Source organism: Muscardinus avellanarius, assembly GCF_963383645.1.
Source record: "Muscardinus avellanarius genome assembly, chromosome: 20".
Classification (NCBI taxonomy): Eukaryota; Metazoa; Chordata; class Mammalia; order Rodentia; family Gliridae; genus Muscardinus; species Muscardinus avellanarius.
In genome coordinates, this window is record NC_137806.1 from 34,303,834 (window position 1) to 34,324,532 (window position 20,699).

The 20,699-nt window shown below is 49.4% G+C and overlaps 1 protein-coding gene across 1 annotated transcript in view; it reads left to right on the forward strand.

The window, feature by feature from the left end:
• The window catches only part of PCNX2 (pecanex 2), a gene marked incomplete at both ends in the record, with an annotated part of 156,490 nt that overhangs the window by 57,400 nt on the left and 78,391 nt on the right, over window positions 1-20,699 (forward strand). Inside the window, 4 exons of the mRNA XM_080717237.1 lie at window positions 9,059-9,168; window positions 10,359-10,455; window positions 14,037-14,129; window positions 15,293-15,443. Coding sequence (XP_080573363.1) covers window positions 9,059-9,168; window positions 10,359-10,455; window positions 14,037-14,129; window positions 15,293-15,443 — 451 coding nt within the window. The remainder of the gene's footprint in view (window positions 1-9,058; window positions 9,169-10,358; window positions 10,456-14,036; window positions 14,130-15,292; window positions 15,444-20,699) is intronic.

Here is a 20,699-nt window from a genome sequence, read left to right on the forward strand (position 1 = left end):
GACACACCATTTTATCTTGTAGGACTACAATTACGTAATTCATTGACATTCTGAAGTTCTTTTTCCTTTATTTTTTCCCATATACTTTCCTCGTTGCAATCCCAGAATCCCACATGTTCCATTCAGCAAAAGTACTGGGATGAGTATTTTCTGAGTCACTTCTCAATTTTTTTTTATTGCCTTTTAGTAAAATCATTGCCTGTAAAATTTATAAGTTGCAAGACTTCCTTACAAGAACCTTAGTACATTGTTTCATTGTGTTCCAGTTTTTCTTTTTTTTTTTAATCAGTTGGGAATTGGACCCAAGGGTGCTGTACCACTGAGACACACCCCCAGCCCCCGACTCATGCATTCATTAGAGACAGGGTCTAGATAAGTTACCCACGCTGGCCTGGAACTCGCAATCCTCCTGCCTCAGCCTTCCAGGTCACGGGGATTACAGGCATACACCACCATGCCTGGATCCAGTATTTGTATCTTTGCTTTTTTAAATTTTTAAATTTTGTTTTGTTGTGGCACCGGGGTCTCGGGCAGACAAAGCTAGTGTTCTACCACTGAGCTATCTCCCCCTAGTCCAGCCATCCATTTTTTTAGGGAGGGAAGTGTACTGGGAATTGAACCCAGAGACATTTTACCCTGAGCTAAACTCCCAGCCCTTTTTAGTTTTTGGATTGAAACAGGGTCTCAATACGTTTCTGAGAGTCTCATTAAGTTGCTGAGACTGGTGTCAAATCTGTCCTTCCTCCTGTCTCAGCCTTCCGATTTCTGGAATTACAGGTGTGTGCCACCACACCCAGCCACACGTTAATCTTTTAGAGTCACGTGTAAAATTCAGCCTTTAGCGATGCCTGTTTTAGTTATATTTGGTCAATATATGCACTCGCAGAACGAGCCTCTCAGTCAAGTAATAGGACATTCCTGCTGACTCCCTGGAGCCCCTCCGCACCGGTCACTTCTGACCTCGGGCCACTGTGATCTGATCTCTGTCCTCTGAATGTCTTTGGAGTCAAAAGCATAACCTGTCAAGGCAGGTGTGTGCACCACAAATCAAGCAGGGTGGCACTTGCCTGCAATCCCAGGACTTGGGAGGCTGAGGCGGGAGGATTGCAGCTTTGAAACCAGACTCAACAACTTAACAAGGCCCTCTGCAACCTAGTGAGACCTGTGTCGAAATACAAAATAAAATAGGGCTGGGGATGTAGCTAAGAGGTAGAACACCTCTGCTTCAATCCCTAGTAACACCACACACACACACACACACACACACATGGTGTGCCCCATAAAAGTCACTTATTTCAAGTGTCCAGGGAGGCGCATTTGATAATGTCCACAGCCAGGGACTCGTGAAATGGAACAGCTCAGACATCTAAAGACTCGTCTTCCCTCCTCTGTAGTCAGTCTCCCGTCTACACAGCGTGCTCGTTTATCCCGAGTAATGCCCAAGAAGGAGATCGCGGGGTCGCAGGTGCACCCTCTAGGTTTCCAGAATGCTTGGAGACGGAGCTGGGCAGCCGCCCTGTCTGACCAGTGTCCTCTGTTCACCTCTGATGAGCGCTAAGCTCCTGAGCGCAGAGGGCCCTGTCACCCTCCTTTCTTGTCTGTGGTTCTTGGCTAATGGCTGAGAACGCAGGCGTTACGAAGTCACAGCACCTGAAGTCCCAGGTCTCCGACACCTAAACCCCGGGCTCCCGACGCTCGGTCCACTGCGGCCTCCCCGTCTCTGTTAACTCGCCCTGAAGTGAAGCCGTGCCCCAGGCCTCCTGCTTTGAGCAGCTCCAACTCCCTGGCTGTGGAACCTGATTCGTGGATCGCAGTGATGACTGGGTGGATGGAAAGCCGCGGCCAGCTGTCCTCGGGAGCTTTCTGAACGGGAACAAGGCCTGCGGCTTCCAGAGGAGGAGCCGTACGCCCTTAGAAGCCCATCCCGCTTGAACGATGCTGAGAATTCCGTCGCCCGTTCTGATGCTATAAAAATACTCACCTAAATTTTGACACAAATTTCAGGCCAAATTCTTAAGAGGCTTTGGGTACTACTGAAGAAGCTGGCATTGAAACAGAAGTTTGGGGGTTTCCACCTCCTTGTGGGCAGGCCTATTCTCCCTCTTTTCTGCCCCAGTCTGACTCCATCTTCCTCTGAGACACTGCTGATTGATCACGGGGTTTTCTCTCCACGAGATCCGCCACGCCCTGAGAGGCTGAGACAGTTCTGCCAGCAGCCAGTGCCCGCTGCCCAGAGCTGGCCTTGGGACAGACCTTCCTCACCGTCCTGGGCCCAGCCCTCTGTTTATTTCTGTTCCCATTCTGCACATGGCATGCTGGATTGGAAATCATTGTTGGACCAGATAAATAGAGTCCGCCGTGAGAGCTCACTGCCCTTGTGACGGGCCCGGTGCACCTCAGGGCTCTGGGGTTCGCTGGAGTGTGGGAACGGGCTTTTGATTGGTGGAGCCCAGGAACTCTGGGAAGGTTTATTTCATCTCAGGGACAAATGGTTCCTCTCGCTCAGCAGACAGCAAGCACCCCTTGAGGTAAATAGTGTAGCATGTCGCAGCAGAATCTAAGGTTCTAGCTGTATTTTGAAATGCCTTTTATTTACCAAAAAAAAAAAAAAAAAAAGAGCCATTTCCATGCCTCTTCTCATTTGTAAGTCCCGAGTTCTCTAATGGTCTCGAGTTGATGCTCTGCTTTAAGAGACAGTACTTATTAAAAGGCTATGCGTTGAGCGCGTGTGGTTAGCAAATTCGCAAGGGGTCCTTAGGAAGAAGGAGAGCTCGTTCCGCTCAGCCCGGCTCCCCCTGACGCAGGGCTGAGACGGGCTCCTGGGGACAATGCTTTTGTTTATGCCTTTTCTGTTTACTCTTCACAATGCCAGAACCCATTCCTCTCCGCCCGCCCCCTCTTCTCTGCCGCGCCATGATGGGTTGGTGGGTGCTTGTGAAGAGTCTGCGCACGTCGGCTGGACTTGCCTTTCCATCGAGTCTCGCGAGGTATTGTGTCCTGGGCTTTTATTATTCTCACTTAGTAGGGATAGATCGAGGGACCCGGAGTTAATTCTGCCCTCTGGGATATAAATCAGGGGTAGATGGGGCATTTGATGGCTCTCCGTCTCCTATTCTCTTTGACTCATCCAAGATGGTAGCAAAGCAGCAAAGTCCGCCTCCTTGACTCAAACACTTGACAGTGATGCTGAGAGACAGCCGAATGCTCACTCCCTGGAGAAAAGGCCCGCTGCTTAATTAGCTGGGCTTTCTATTTGTCTGGGTAGACCACGGTTTCTATTTTTTATTATCCCTTACACAGAGACCCTATTTTATTGATGCGGGGGACTCCGAGGTTGAAGCACATTATTATAATTTAGTGTTTTCCAACCACCATTAACGACTGCTTGTCAGAGGCTTCCCCGCGTGGCTTCCAGGTACTAAAGCCACTCAGCCTGCAACCCAGGCCCTTCCCTGCTCTCGGGAATGCAGATCTAGTGGGGGAGATAAAGCAAACTCATAGTTCTAAAATTTTTTTTTTAATGCTGTAGTGGACCTTAGATATCTCCTGGTCTGCTCTTTTTATTTGATTATTCAAAAAGGAAGCAGAGCCCAGAGTCCCTTCGTAACCAGCTCAGAGCATCCCTCATCCGAGCTCAGATCCTAGGTCTGCCTCCGCGGTCCTTCTTCTGCGCGGGCCTCCTGCCTCATCTGCGGTATGAATGTTCAGGTCTCGCCAAAGGGACAGTTCACAGGCCCCTGAGATGCGTTTCTGATCATGGCACTTTAATTTACAAAATAATTTATCGAGTGTTTTCTCAGGTGCCTTTTCTTACATCCCCCACGTAATGGACACAGGAGGTAATAGCATTTATTTCTGATTCTTAATGGCAAACTTCAAGTATAGGGTGCTTTTATTATTTGCCTAAGGGCACACACCTCATTTACACTTTTTTTTCCTATTGTAAAATGAATTAGTAAAAACCTACCTCCTATGGATATTGTGAGAAGTAGATGAAATAGAACAGATAGTATTACAAGCGCCAGGCAGAAGGTTCTTGTTAAATAGTGTGGGGAGCAAATTCTCAGGTCGCCCCAAGATTCCCACCCCTGGTGTGCACCCCTGAGCCGTTTTCTCCCCTCTGACGTGGACAGGGCCTGTGCCCATGGAGGGAGTTCACTCCCGGGATTAGGTTACATTCCTTGGCAAAGGGGGAGAAATTTTGCAAATATAGTTAAGGTCCCTGATCAAGTAAGTTTATTAAAATTTAATTTACAAGAGATAGAGGGAGATCATCATCTGATCTAATCAGGGAAGGCCGTAAAAGAGGTTCTGAGCAGAGTGTGTTGGGCGGCCTGCCACCCCAGTATGTGGGAGGCTGAGACAGGAGGATTGCAGGTTTGAAGCCACTCTCAGCAACTTAGTGAGACCCTTTTTCAAATAGGGCTTGGAGGTAGGAGGTAGAATGCACATGGGTTCAAACCCCGTACCAAAAAACGGGGGGAGGGTCTGCAGGGCTAAAGGAAGTGTGTGACCACATTTACGTTGTTCATCGAGGGGCCACACGGCCAGGGCCGAGCAACCTGAGGGACCCAGCTGTGCTCAGCCAGAAAGCAGGGACAGCATCCTGCAGCCACAGGGTCTGAATTCTGCCAACCACCAAGCACCTTGGTCAGGAAGCCCAGGCCTCCCATGAGACCAGAGCGCAGCCAGCACTGTGATCTCCACCTGGTGAGATCTGTGCAGATGGCCCAGCTGGCCCCAGACTCTGACCCACAAAGGCTCTGGGATGATACCTGTGTTGTTTGCAGCAACTAAGTTTATGGTCATTGATTCTATGGCCAGAGAAAACTAAAATATGCTACCTTTTTGTGTGTGTGTGGTACTGGGGATGGAACCCAGGGGCATTTTACCTCTGAGCTACACCCCCGGCCCTATTTTTTTATTCTTTATTTTGAAACAGGGTCTCACTGAGCTGAAAAGGGCCTCGCTAAGTAGCTGAGGCTGTCCGTGAACCACGATTCTCCTGTCTCAGCCTCCCATTGCTGGGATTACAAGCCTGCACCACCACGCCCAACCTAAATGCTACGTATTATTAGCATTGATGTCTGATACTCATTACGAGGAAGAACACGGCAGTAATAGTTTTAGCCGTAGTAAATTTGAAAATAAAGCCCAAGTTTCAACTCATTTTTATTTGTTTCTTTTGATGTCTAGAATTGTGTTCCTTCTAGCTACTGGGTAGGAGAATGGCTAACTTTTAGCTATGTAAACAATTAGTAAAGGAATCTCTGCTAGTAAGAAAGGAGGGTCATAGGTGTCCAGTTAGACTCTTCTCGTGCCTCCTTCCTGGAAATTTTAAAAGTGTACTTGGAGCCAGGTGTGGTGGTGCATTCCTATAATCCTTGTGTTTGGGAGGCTGAGATAGGATCGCAGGTTTGAGGCCAGCCTCAGCAACTTAGTGAGGCCTTTTGTTACTTGGTGAGCCCCTGTTTTAAAATAAAAAATAAAGTAGGGCTAGGAATATAGCTCAGAGGCCGAATGCTCCTAGGGTCAATTCCCAATGCCATTTTTTTTTTTAATTTTGTGTTACTTGGGAATGCACGGCTCTTCTCTTAAAGGAAACTTTAAAATGGAGATCGTTCGAGGCGGGGCTTTCAGCGATGCTAGGAGTCCTTGACCGTGGAGCACGGAGCAGGCCGTGGGGGTCGGTTCTCCTTGGAATCCTCACTGACGTCATCTTGTTGATGGGTTGTGCTCGGACCATGAACATATCATTGGTCACTAGGCTTGAGCAATATCTCTCTGTAGACTTCTTTGATCAGTCTAAAAATGGAATATGTATGCACAATTCGCTGGACAAATAGTGGTCTAAGATTTATTGGATAGACCTTCTAGGCAAGGAAGTTTCTAGACCTAAAGCCACACTCTTCCCTCCCTTCCTTCCTTCCTTCCTTCCTCCCTCCTTTCCTTTCTTTCCTTTCCTTTCCTTTCCTTTCCTTTCCTTTCCTTTCCTTTCCTCTCCATCTTCCATTCATTCCCCTATTCTACCTCGGTGACCACCATGGCTGACCCCGCCACGCGGTACTGGTCGATCCCTCCTCCAGAGTCCCATGGGCGGTGCCTTCCTGCCAGTGGTCCTCCAACCCGGGCCTTTTCTGCCTGGGTTTGTGACACTTACAAACACCACAGTAGCCAGGACAACGAAAGTTCCAATCCCTTCTGCACAGAGCAAGGGACATGACCTCCCGGGTGACCCAAGAGGTTGAGGTGGCCATGGGGTGGCCGCTCCGGGGCCTGTTGATGGGGAGCCTTGGTGACTGCCATTTTGTTATTGCAATCACCTTGAAGTCACAGCCTGCGGCTTCTTCTGCTCCATTTTCTCTGAGTGGTCAGTGAGTGTCACATAAAAGATGTGGTATAGACTCTTGGACAGAAGGGGCATCGGTAACTTGGAAGAAGGCTGGGAAGGAAAAAAGATGTCATTGTTTTCCAGAGAGTGCATGGTGTGTGTGTGTGTGTGTGTGTGTGTGTGTGTGTTGGACACATGGGGCCTGTCATCCTGTCTCGCTGGCTAACAGTCTCATCTTTCTCCAGCGTCTATCCCTACGAGTGTGAAACATTGGCTTTACTCATAAACATATGGTGTTTTTTTACCGAGATGAACCGACAGTTTGAAATCCGGAGTGTCCACTGTGCGCCCACCGCGGAATCGGGCGTGTCACATTTGGCAGTCCATTGTTTGTTGACTGGACACGTCCTGACTTCCCGCTGAGAGCTGGCCGCGGTGCTCCGGGCCTGCAAGGGCCAGTACCCACAGGTGCCGCTGTGTCCGCGCCGGTGCGGGCAGCTCGGAGCGTGGAACCTGTCCACGCAGGCTCACACCTGCGGACCATGGCAGGACGGATGGCACACCCGCCTCAGAGTTCCTGGGCTCACACAGGCACAGAGCACCTCTGGCTTTAAGACCTAGAAATCAGACCCCCCCGAGAGTCAGAGCACCGCGGTCCAGCTGTCATTTCAGGATGTATGAAAACCTGCCACTCAGAAAATATCCCGGGCTTTACAGGATAAGGAAAAGCATTTCTGTCTTTAAAAAGAAAGTGCTCAAATCTGAAACGAAAGGCATGGAGGAGAGAAAATGTGACCCGTTTAGATTCACTTAACCAGGCCGAGTCTGCCCGGAGAGATGTCTAGGACTTCCAGGGAAGGGCTGCGCTTCAGGGGAGGACTCCACTGAGTGTGCTCCCCCGCAGAGCCGTCTGCCCTGCGTGTGCGCTCCTCTCCAAACGATTCCCCGGCGCACATCAAATCTACCACCGAATTACGGGACCATGAGACAGTTTTACTTCTACCTCGTAAAAATATCTCAAAACCTGTGGGAGCTTTGTGAAGCCAGCTCTCATCAATCCGTGTCCTTCCCGATTTAGGGGCCCGCGAGACGCATCTCAAAGCAATTAGGGATGTTCGCGTTGAAGCCAGCCGTCAGGGGATGAGTGTTTCATTATCTGTGAGTGATAGATCACTGGAAACCCCATCTCCCTCAAAATATTTATGTATTTGTGTGTCCGTGTCTGGGTCCATGTGTGTGAATATAATAAATAAGTAATAAGCATATGAAAGAATTCAAGACTAATACATATTGTTTCAAATATAAAAGCGTATTTATATTTATTTATGTGTTTGGTCAGTCCATCACTGGTGCTGCGGATTGAATGCAGGAGCATTCTGTCATGGCGCTACACCCCCAGCCCTATACTTGGAGATCCTTGAATAGACCCGTCTCTTCCTTCTGCTGCCCCTCCTCGGTGCCCATGCGATGTTTGCTTACCCTCAGTGCCCTGGTGCCGGCCGTCTTTATGAAAGGCCTTGCCTGGCCTGGGCTATGCACCAGGTGCTGGGAACACACCAGGGAGAGAGACATGTCACCTGAGTGGACGCGGTCGGCCAGTGGAGGGTCAGAAGTTAATCACAACACCATGTGTGTAGGGATACAGTCACCCGTGCTTCAACGAAGGGGCCCTGGTCTGGGAAATACCTCCTCAGGGGACTCTGTTGTTTTGTGAATGTTATGAACCTGGACAGCACGGGCCAGTGCTTGGACGTGCCTTCTGATGCAGCCTACAAACACGGTAAAGAACCAGGCGTGGTGGTGCACGCTGTAATCCCAGCATTTGAGAGGCTGAGACAGGAGGATCGTGGTTTGAGGACAACCTCAGCTACTTAGTGAGGCCCTCTGCAGCTCAGTGAGACCCTGTTTCAAAATAAAGAATAAAAAACCAGGCTGGGGTTATCGCTTGAAGGTAGAATGCCTTGGGTCCCATCCTCAGCACCACAAAAAACAAAACAAAACAAAAAACACAGTAAAGACAAGAATATACGCTGCTGCTGGGAACCCTTGCCACAGGGCTTTGTGGTGAGTTTTCCTTTTTTTTTTTTTTTTGGTGGTACTGGGGTTCCTGGAAGCCCTTCTACCTCCGGGCTACACTCCCAGACCTATTTTTATATTTTTATTTGGAAACAGGGTCTCTTAAGCCAGTGCGGCTGGCTTTGAACCTGCGCGATCCTCCTGTCTCCGCCTCCCAAGCGCGGGGATTACAAGCATGCGCTACCACACCCGGCTAGTTTTCCTTTTTTAATAAGGAAAGCTCTATCTCTCTCTCCCTATGACTTTTGGCTAGTGGACTCCATATTGCCACGGGGTCCCATACGATTATATGACAGCGGACACACCCCATGGCGTGGAGCTGACACGGAACGTGCTAGCCTGATGTGTTTCTTACCTACCGAGTGATGCTGACGTGTGGTACAGAGTGTCTATTGCCATGTTGGGGTGATGCTGGTAGGGACAAAGCCACCGTGCCTCCGGCCCGTAAAGCACGTCACATACAGTCACGGGAGCCGGAGCACTTGCTAACGTGCTGGGTGGCTGTGTGGCTGGATTATGTGTTCACCATCCATACCGGGCTCTGCTGGCCGCGGGAGAGGCGAGGTGGGCGCTTTTCTCCCAGCGCGCTGCAGGAGTGGCAGGTGCGCGGCCGCGCGAGGCTCAGCTGTCTGCCCACTGTCTCTCCCTCAGGAGCCCTGGAGCACGCAGCACATCCCGGCGCTGTTTTCTGCCTTCTGTGGCCTCCTGGTTGCGCTTTCCTACCACCTGAGCCGACAGAGCAGCGACCCCACCGTGCTCCTGTGAGTAAGGGCTCCCTCTGCTCCCGCAGCCCAGGGCTGGCCGCAGGAGGGGACTCGGTGGTCACTGTCTGATGCTTGCTATGGTATGAGCCGCTGCTCGCTGGACAGAGGCGGGAGGGAGGCAGGGCTGGCTAGAGACGATGAAGCTCGGGACGCGCTCCCGCCAGCGCGTCCTGTCTGCTTCAGCTCTGGAGCAAATGCGCCCTGGCAGGACCAGATGGCCAGCATGGCCACGCGCCTCCCGGGGTGAGCGGAGGAGGAGCCCGGCGCAAGTGCCCTCCCGGGTCACTGAGCGGCATCGCCCAGCGGACACCAGGCAGGCCCCTGAGAGGAGGTTTTTTCCTTTGTCTGTTGACTTTTGTCTGGCCTAAGTATTTGGCTTTCAGGTGGGGTTGTGTCAGAGTCTCTGAATGTATTTAATACACTCTGAATCCACTTGGAAGTATACACACATCCCCTCCTGGGGTGCCCAAAGCAAGCTTCAGATATTGACGGCAGCATTGCATGGAGTTGTCCAGACTTACACTGACTGGGGGCTTGAGACAGCACGCTCGTGGGCTGCGAGGTGCGTCCCAAGGAAAGACAAGGAGAAATGGGGCCACCAAGCGTGACGCGGCTGCGTGCCTTCTGGTGTCAAATGTGTGATTGGAATGTCGACTTTTCTGGCTTTTCTTTTGTATGTGTGTGAAGAGGAAACCTCAGAACCTGGCAGAAATGGAAGATTCCTTTCTCTTGCCAGTTGGGGTGCCAGTGTTCCCCGTGACTGCTGTCATGGAGGGGACATGTACAAGTCAAAATCGCTGGGTGTGCACCTCTTATTAATCTTGTTTTGTTTTGTTTTGGTACCAGGGGTTGAACCCAAGGGTAGTCTACCTCTAAGCTACATCTTCAGCCCTTTTTATTTATTCATTCATTCATTCATTCATTCATTCATTCATTTAATGTTTGAGACAGGGCCACACTAAGTTGCTGAAGGCCTCTTTAAGTTGCTGAGGCTGGCCTTGAACCTGCGACCTTCCTAACTACTGGACTGCAGACGTGTGCCCCAGAACCCTACTTATCATCGGTTTTGTGACGGAGACACCACTTGCTTCTGTCCCTCGTAGGGGTGAAGTATAGGGAGAATTTGTTTAGCCCCTTGTCCAGGATCCGTTTTAGAAAGTAAAACCTGTGTGCTTTTCTGCCCTTAGGTCCTTTATTCAATGCAGACTTTTCCCTAAGTTTTTACATCAAAACCTGGAAGAGTCAGCCACAGACCCGCTGCCCCAGAAGATGAAGGAGTCGGTGGTAAGACCTTTGTGCTGTGTGGCGTGTTATAGGGGCTCTTCGCTTGGGCTCCCCGGGCTCTAGCTAGACGGGCTGGGAAGGACTGAGTAGGGTGAAACACTCGCCTCGGCCACTCACTGCCTGGCGGGTGCGGGGCTCCAGAACATCTCCAGGGCAGATGCTGGGTTCGATTACCTAGTATGCCCACCCCCCCCAAAAAAAAGACCAAGAAGATGTCACAATGAATTTAAAACCTTAAATATACTAGGAATATATTTCCCGGCTAACGTTCACTGACATACCATTAAAATAAAGAACAAAAGAGCAAATCATTAATATTACTGAACATTATTTTAGAGGTTTTGGCCAGTATAAGGCCTGAAAGAGAAAAAATATGTGTAATATCAATATATGTACAGATAGGTGGGGAGAGAGAGAAGGAAGCTTATTAAAATCCACTACAAGTCATAGGAAGATTCATAAATATCATCAAAAGAAACGTAGAAAAGCAAGAGCAGGTTAATATACCAGAAATAACCTTAGGAAATATAATGAAAACATAATGTGCAGTATAACAAACTGTGTGCATTGCTAATGGGATGGTTCTCACGCGCCTGCCCGTCACACGGAAGCCGCAGCAGTCTATTAAAATGCAAATGAGGTTCCCCACCAGTCCTGACCTGAGCTGGGTGGGGAGACTGAGATTTACAAAACGCCAGCTCTTTGTAAATAAAGGTGTAGGTTTCTTGTTGTTCAAAACAGTTCTAAGGTTCTTACACATTCATGGTATTGGGAAATGATTCCAAGGTTTAGTTAAAGGAATAGCAGTTGCTTTAAAGCAAAAACTTCGAAAGAGAAGAATAAAACAGAGGAATCTAGCACTTTAAGAGGATATTATAAAACCCGAATAATCGGAAAAAATGTGAGACCCGGCCACGATCAGGGGATGAAATGAGTGGATCTGAAAAACTCAGAAAGGCGAGAAAGGACGCCCATGAATGTATTCTATGAAAAGTTCATAGAATACAAGAATGATGAGTTAATAGATGGCGCTGAGCAGCGGGCGACAAAAAAAGAACTTTATTGTGTTTATTTATTTTTGTGATGCTGGGGACTGAACTCGGGAGCATTCTAACTCTGAGCTACCCCCCACCCCCAGCCCTATTTTATTTTTATTTGGAGACAGGGTCTTGCGAGGTTGATGAGTCTCACTTGCCGAGGCTGGCCTTAAGCCTGGGATCCTCCTGTCTCAGCTTCCCCAGCACTGAGGTTACAGGCATGGGCCATCATGCCCAGTTCTGAAAAGAGCTTTATATGCTGACCTCTCACCAGACGCTGATGTAAGTCAGGGAGAAATTGAAAAGCTTCAGCCAAAAGGAGACAGAGGAGAAAACGGTGGGACCTTTCCATTTCTGGTGTTATTGCAGCTAAATTATCATAACCAAACTCAGGTGACTTAAAAAGAAAGCGTTCTGGAAAGATATATTTAAAAATCTTTCTTAAGTAACAAGTAGTTGACAAAATCATAGGGTGGGAATTTGAACAAAAGCCAGGGACCTGGAGGTGGGGTAGGGGCAGGAAGTGATCCTCGTCCCAGAGCATCCGCCCCGGGATGCTCCTAGGGGCTCTTGAGCCTTGGCTTTTAGCCTTTGGACCATCAAGAACAGGAATGGAAGCCCAGGCCTGCCAGGGTGCGGGTGCCCTGTGTCAGCGCACCCATCCCCAGGCCGGGACATGGCAGAGCCGGGGCTCCCTATACAAAGGAAGTCACCTCTCATCCGCAGTGCCCCACCCAGCAGCAAGGGGGCCTCGGGAGCTCAACCTTCATGGATCTGAGCACGACCTCACATAACTGGATGGCACAGAGTACAAATATTTCAGGCAAACAGACGCTGAGAGACGCCCTCTGAATCTAGTTCTGAAGGGTCTTATTCAACAGAAAGGAATCTGGGGCAGAAGGTCTGATTGGTAAGAGCAAAGGGAAAAGCCAAGAGGAAGGCACATGGGTAAAGCCAAACAGAACAAACCGCATAAAACCGTACTAAGACACCATAAATGTCTAGTAAGTGTGAAGCATCAAAGTGATGCCTGGATTTCTGGCCATTACCAGCAGTAAAATATTGGTGAAAACCTCTGGTTTCAAACTTTTTCTTTTTTGGTACTGGAGATTGAATACTGGGGTGGTCTACCTCCTAGCTATACCTACAGCCCTTTTTATATTTTGTTTGGAAACAGGTCTTAGTAGGTTGTGGAGTCTCAGTCTTGCTGAAGCTGTCCTCAAACCGGCCAGCCTCCTATCTCAGCCTCCCAAGTACTGGGATTACAAGCATGTGCAACCAGGCCTGACCTATGAACGTTTTATAGATTCAGAATTAAAACACATACACACACACACACACACACACACACCAATAACAATAGAAAACAGTTATTTTCTACACTCCAAAGTCAGAGTACCTTTACTAAGAACAGATTCCCCTTGCAAAGAATAAATAAAATGAATAGAATCTAAATCATTGACCCTCCCCATATCCGGTACTTGCATGTGAATGGTCAGCCTTTGAGAGGAAATTCAAAACAACTTTATCAGGTAATTGGTAGATGGATCATGTGCCCCTTGGCTGATCTATTGAGTTACTTTCTGCAGCCCTGGGGAGCGCGCCGTCGCCGGAGGCGGTGGGGTTGCTATTGCTCCTTTTAACCTTCTTCTAGTTTCTACTATAGGCAGCCGACCGTGGTCCTGACCTGCAAGAAACGCCACCTTTTCATTAAAAAGCCAAAAAAGAAAAGTATGGGGGCAGGGGTGAGAGGAATTAGAACTGTCTTTTGTGTAATGTTCTGGCAGACGGTTCTCCGGACAATTATTTAAGAGACATAAGTACTTTTCAGTATAAGACAGAGAGGTACAAATGTGTTTATGGCTTGAGATAACCAGGGAACGGTGCCGTACTCTAAGAGGGTCAGTGATGGGGTATAACCTGTCTCCACAGAAAGAAGAGAGCCCACGGCGTCTGTCCACTGCCGGCCTCCCGGCCAGCAGCGTGTCCTCCCGGGGCCACCAGGCCGGGCTCCGTCTGCACACAGTAGTGGCAGTTTAAGAGCTAACTTGACTCCCCCCCCTCTGCTCAGACCACAGTTTTCATGGGGGAAACTCATTTGCAACCCACTTTCACTGCATGCAAGATACGTGCGTACTTCCTGCGTCTTTCATTTGGAAGCAGCCTTTTCTCTGTCTGACGGGGAGGAATGAAAACGCACGGCCCGTCTGGTCCAAGGCACCTCTGGCGTACAAGGGTGTGGAGGAGGCCTCTGCTCCCTGTAACAGGCTGTGGGTGTGCAGAAACCCACGCCCTCCCCACCCCAGAGGCTCCTGCCTGGGGCTCTCCGGGAGTCCCACGTCATGGCCGCGTTTGTGGCTGACAGCCTTACACTGGGGCTGGCGAATGCGCTGGTGGCCCTGCCGTCCAGGTGTGACTCCGGGGACCAGCCAGGTAGAGGACCGGCTGCAAGAGGGCTGTGCAGCGAGGGGGGGACATCTGCTCGCACAGCCCCGAGCGCGCGAGGCCGGGAGCGCGACCCTCACGGGCGGTCTTCTCTTCCAGAAAGATGTCCTGCGCTCAGACCTTGTTGTCTGCTCCGTGGTGGCTGTCCTCTCCTTCGCAGTCAGCGCGAGCACCGTGTTCCTGTCACTGCGAGTAGGTGTCCACGTGGCTCGGCGTTCTTGATGGCTGTTCCTCCTTCCTAGTGAGCGCCCGCGGGAGCGCAGGGCAACGGGCAGGTGGAGGGGGAGCTCTGCCCTGAGGACAGGTGTCCAGGGCGAGCCGGCAGATGGACAGCAATGCTCTGGCTGCCTCACCCCGGCTGGGCAGAGACTTAGCCTGTAGAGCTCAGATTTGCACCAGAAGGGATGCGGGCTGGTCTCTGGCTTCTGTGAGCCGAGGTGGGAAAGACCTGGTGAACTGGGTGGGGGAGCCCCAGAGCCAAAGGGCCCTGAGAACAGGGATTTTAATGAGAAACACACACGCACGCACGCACGTACACCTATACCTAAGTGTAACTAGGTGTGGTGTGCATACCTGTAACCCCAGTACTTGGGAGGCTGAGACCCGAGAATTACAGTTTTAAGGGCAGCCTCAGCAATTTAGTGAGGTGCTCAGCAACTTAGTTTTATTATTTTAAAAATTTAAATAAATACAATAAAACTAGGGATATAGCTCAGAGGAGGAACTAGGGATATAGCTCAGAGGTAGAATGCCCCTGGGTTCACTCCCCAGTACCAAACCTAAGTAGAGACCCTGAATGGTATTTCTGGCTTAGGAATCTTGCAGACAATCAATACAAGAATGTTAGACATTTATGACCTTTCTGAAGGAGAAATCTATTCTAACGCTCAATTCTTCACCTCTCCTCATGAGAAAAGTTGAAAATGTATTTATTCCCTTGGAGCCGGGCGCGGCGGCCCACACCTGAAATCCCAGTACTTGGAAGACTGAGACAGGAGGATTGCAGATTCTCCGCCAGCCTCAGCCACTTAAGGAGACCCTCGGCAACTTAGCAAGACCCTGATTCAAAAGAATAAAATAAAATAGCCAGGGGCGTAGCTCAGAGGTAGAATGCCCCTGGATTCAGTTCCCAGTGCCTCCCACCCCAAAGCCTGAGCTCCCGTGGACACCCCTCCTCTGGCCCTGTATTTCCGCAGGCCCGCTCCCCACTTCTCAGCACCTCTCCTACAGTTCTGTGGTCTAGGAAGAAGCCCAAGAAGCCCTAGACAGCGTCCGTGTCTTCTTCGGGGAGAGGCGGGAAGGCCTGGCGCCGTGCTAACCCCCGGCCACTAACGGGCCTCTGCCCTGTCTTCCAGCCCTTTCTCGGCGTGGTGCTGTTCGGCCTGGCGGGCGCCGTGGGGCTCGTCACACATCACCTGCTGCCTCAGCTCCGCAAGCACCAGCCCTGGATGTGGGTGTCGCACCCGGTGCTCAGGAGCAAGGAGTACCAGCAGCGGGAAGTACGAGGTAGGCGCGCCGCCCTGAGGAAGGAGGGTGGGGGCACCCTCGCCCAGGGCACGCACACAGCGTGGGCGCACCGGACGCCACGGGACCGTGTGCAGAAATGTACCGTGCGCACAGCACACCATGTATATTCCCTACAATTCAAAAGAGAGTGCGAGCTGGGCGTGCTGGTCCGTGCCCATCATCCCAGTGCTTGGGACACTGAGATAGGAGGATCGCGGTTCGTGGCCAGCCTCAGGTTCTTAGCAAGGCCCTTTGCAGCCCAGTGAGACCCTGTTTCAAAATAAAGAATAAACAATAGGGCTTGGAGTATAGCTCAGAGGTAGAATGCCCCTGGGTCAAGAAAGAAAGAGAGAGAGCCCTGGGGGGGGGGGGAGAGAGAGAAAAGAAAGAAAGAAAGAAAGAAGGAAAGAAAGAAAGAAAGAAAGAAAGAAAGAAAGAAAGAAGGAAAGAAAGAAAGAAAGAAAGAAAGAAAGAAAGAAAGAAAGAAAGAAAGAAAGAAAGAATGTGAGTTGGGCACAGTGGTCCATACTCATAATCCCAGTACTTGGGAGTCCGAGACAGGGGGATCATGGGCTCAAGGCCAGCCTCAACGCAGCAATTTAAGCCACCCTAAAAAGAAAGGTAAAGTGGGTGAATTGGAATTGCCTTTTATAAAAAGCACTCATTGGTTATTGGTATTAAGGGAATGTTGACCATGCGGTTAGGGTTGAAGGGTATGCTTCTAGTCTCTGTTGACGGGGACGGGACTATCACACCACCTCACCATCCTCCGTGGAAGACTGGACGGCAGCTGTAGTGCAGACCTCGTGTTCCCGTCGGGTTGCTTTGTCCGTCTAGACCACACCTGCGTCTAGACTGGATCGAGTCATGGTTCCGCGGGTACAACAGCCTGATAATCACAGCAGCTTGAGCCCTTAGATAGGAAGGAGATTTCCTCTGGAAATGAAATCTCAGGAGCGAGGCCTCCTCTGGCCTCTGCATTCCCCAGCTGTCTGCTAGAGTAAATGGAGGACGCCTGGCGCCTTCAGACACATCTGATTAGGGACCACCCATCGCAACCACGCCACTGGGTGCGCGATCTGCAACCCCTTGCTTTTCTTGGGAACTGTCTAGTGCTCGTCATGTCAACACTGTTGTGGACACAGCCAGGGTCGTTGTGAGCAACTCCCCTGGACTCGAGTGTTAAAGGGGAAGGAGGGAAAATAATCAGAAAACATGAAAAGCCGGGCGTGGTGGCGCACGCTTGTAATCCCCGCGCTTGGGAGGCGGAGACAGGAGGATCGCGCAGGTTCGAAGCCAGCCATGCTGGCTTAAGAGACCCTGCCCCCCACCCCCCAAAAAAACCCTATAAAGTAGGTCTGGGAGTGTAGCCCAGAGGTAGAAGGGCTTCCAGGAATCCCAGTACCACCAAAAAAGAAAAAAAAAGAAAATCATGAAAAATCACCAAAAAGGCAGGTGCTGCCATGCGGTATAGGCATGGAGTCCTCCTGCGACATCTCAGGAAGGCACAGGAGATTAAGGCATCCGTTACAGTCAGCCTGGATAGGAAAACTGGATTGTCGGGTGAAGAATTTGCTGCCAGCTTAGGGAATGGAACTGTAGGGTTATAATTCAGACTGCTCTTCTCAGGGGCACTTAACATTTCTCAGCCACAGAACGAGGGCTCAGCGTGTAGATCAAGCCTTATAAAACATCTTTTCTTGTTCTCTACAATGTCAAGTGCTACTTAAATGAAAATTATTTCCAGTGGTATAGTAACTGGAAGATGATGGACAGCCTGGGCTCCATCTACAAGGGCTTACTCTAACCATTTACAGAGGTCACTCTACAGGTGACCTTGTGGAGAAAGGCGCCTGCCCCGAAAGGTGTGGTAGTGGCCCCACAGCGGAGCCCAGGAGGGGCCCAGGGTCTGCCCCATTGATGTTACCTTGCCTCTCCACTGTAGACCTTCAGGGAGACTGAGCATTGATGAAATTGTGGGGTGTTTGGGGTCAAATATTTCAGTCGCATTGGTAAGTAGTTGATGGTGCTTTGAAGCAAGAAGCTTGAGCTTGGGGTCATCTACAGCTATCTTTATAACTAAATCTATGTCTTACCACAAACTAGCGCTGGCCTAGACCGAGGCCCTCCCGCCCGCCGTATCTCCACCTCTCAGGTACATTTCTTCTGTGTGTCCTGTGGCTTTCTGCTGACCTGTGCTCGTACTTACACCTGTTTCCGTACTGTAGAGAGGACGTTTGAAACTTCCTCTTCCCTTCCTGGGAAAATGTCAGCCTAACCTTTCTGTGAAAGTTTATAAACAATTTCATTAGATTTTTTACTTTTTTTTTTTTTGGTACTGGGGATTCAACCCAGGGGCATTCTACCTCCAAGCTACACCCCCAGGCCTATTTTTTATTCTTTACTTTTGAAACAGATCTCACTAAGTTGTGGAGTACCTCATTAAATAGCTAAGGCTGGCCACAAATCTGCAATCCTCCTATCTCAGCCTCCCAAGTACTAAGATTACAAGTGTGCGCCACCACGCTCACTGCTTTTATACTTTTAAGTGTTGTGGGTTGGCGCTAATGGAGGACTTTTGCATCAAGACAAGAAAGTATCAAGAAATGGGCAACTGACTTGAATAGACATTTCACAAAAGAAGAGATACAAACGGCCAATAGATACACGAAAAAATGTCCAACATCATTATCAATCAGGGAGATACAAATCAAAACTACGTTGAGATTCTAACCTCAATCAGAATGGCAGTCATAAGGAAGTCAAACAACAACAGATGCTGGCGAGGATGTGGGGAAAGAGGAACTCTTCTACACTGTTGGTGAGACTGAAAACTAGTTTAGCCGCTATGGAGATCAATGTGGAGAGTCCTTGGAAAACTGGGAATCGATCCACAATATGATCCGGCCATACCACTCCTGTGTATCTTTCTAAAGGGGTTGAAACCAGAAAACTGCAGTAACATATGCATACCCACGTTCATAGCAGCACAATTCGCAATTGCCAAACTATGGGACCAACCCAGGTCTCCATCAACAGATGAATGGATTGCACAATTATGGGAAATGCACACAATGGAATTCTACTCAGCAATAAAGAAAAATAAAATGACATCATTTGCAAAAGAATGGAAGGGCCTGGAGAACATCTTAAGTGAGATTAGCCAATCATAGAGAGTGAGGGGTCAAATGTTTTCTTTAATATGTGCAGGACAGAAAGTCATTGGGATACAAGAGAGACTCCAGATGATGATGAGGAACCTCAGGGGAGCCAGGGAGGAGACATAAGGGTCGGGGTGGAGGAGGACTTAGGTTCATGAATAGACTATTTATACATGCGAATATATACCAATGTCAAACTGGGTACCTCGTATCTAGAGGGAGGAGAATGGGGGGCACCAAGAGCCTGTGCATGTATGTTCTTGTCAACTTGACTGACATTAGGATGTGAGCTATAATGTACAAATAAAAGCATAAAAAATTAAAAAGACAAGAAAGTAATGCCCAGCACGTCTGTCCCTTGGAGGCACTGTGACTGATAAATCTCAGTAGGATAGTTTTAGGGACATGGGCTGAACCAGCAAAAGAAATGAGCTAGACTCTGTCTCAATCCAAGTTCCAGCTGAATTAAAGATTTAAGACGTTTTAAAAATAAATGACGAAGGAAGAAGAAAGAAACAACCACAAGCCCTACAGAAAAAAAAAAAAAGAAGGAAATTGGTCCAGTTATATCATCTTCATCGAGGAAGAGAAAAGGAATTTTCTAAGCATGGCCCCAGAGTAAAGGTCACTGAAGGAACCAGGAAGATTTTGACCTCGACTTTAGTGTCCTGATTCCATAAAGTTGCTCTTCACCACCTTGTATGTCTTTGGGAAGTTTGCCATGATGTTGAACCCGACCAGGTTTATTAGCACATTCCAAAATATTTGTGGAATACCCACCACGTGGCAGGCCTGTGTGGAGTTCCAGGGGACAGAAGGCATGGCTCTTACAAAGTCAGGACTCTCTGGTTATCCATGCTGGGCAGGTAGGCCCACTGCAGGAAACACCTGCCAGGACCTGTTCTAGGGCAGTCCTCCAGTGCGGCCCTCAAGCATCAGCTCTCTAGGCAGATGTGGGCCGTCCTGCTCACTGGGAACAAGGCGGAGGAGGACCTGGCTGACCTGTACCATGCAGCTTACTATGCAGGTGCTGTGTTTTGGGTACCATGGAGGAAAGACAGGGTGGGGGTGGGAGGATCAGGAAACCCTAATTTAGCAATGAGGAGAAGAGAAGGTATTCAAGGAAGAGACATTTAACTTGAGGCATGAAGGGAAAGCAGGCAGTCATCTCTCAAAGGGGAGGAAGTGGCTTCCAGACAGGGAAGAAGACACAAGCATCCCCATATTTGCTTATTTGGGAAAAGGAAGGTCTAGATCTTGGGCCTTGGGTTTACCCTGAGAAGAGTTCAAGGGTGCCAAGCAACAGGGTCACGTGATTTCCTGGACATTCAACAGTGATTACCCTCAATACATGCTACTGGTTTTGCAAAGCCCATTTCTAGAAAATAAAGTGACCCATATACCTGTTAGTGCCAGAGACTTTGCAGTCTGAACCTGGGCTGAGGGAAAAGACAAGAGTGAGCTGTGCTCAGAGGGAGGCAGCTGCCCGAGCCAGCAGCCTGCTAGCCGCCCGACGCGCCCATTCCGGCCTGCAGGTTCTCTGTGCTACGGATGCACAGGGTGACGGGGTTGCTGGGTCTGAGCTGCACTAATCCTGAAATGTGTCTGGTCCCCACATATCAGGAAGCCCTACAGCCTTGCAGCTTAACTCAAGATTTGAATCGAAGGTTGTCTTCCTAAAACAAAAGCCATCCTAAGGATTGTTGATTTACTTTTAATTACCGAGAAGGACCTCTTTCAGTAGTGTAAGCATCTACATAAAACGCAACCTGAAAACTCTTTAAGAAAATTTAAAGCCTTCAGTCGTCGATAAACTTGTAAATGGCGCCATTAGTTACCGTTCTTTTTTCTCAGGGGCCTAATATTCTGGGGAAAAGAACTAATAATGCTAAAGTATTGTCTTCTTATGGCTGCTTTGCATAGTCAGGATATTAACAGAAAGGTAGCTGTAAAATATCACTGCAAAGGTTTTCTTTTTAACTATACTTTGTATGACTACTGAGACAATCGGGGGGCGTTTTAAGATAGCCTTCTGAGAGCGCTGTAATTACACAGCATAGCGAGATTCAGAGCGATAGGGTTCTACGCGCACGCG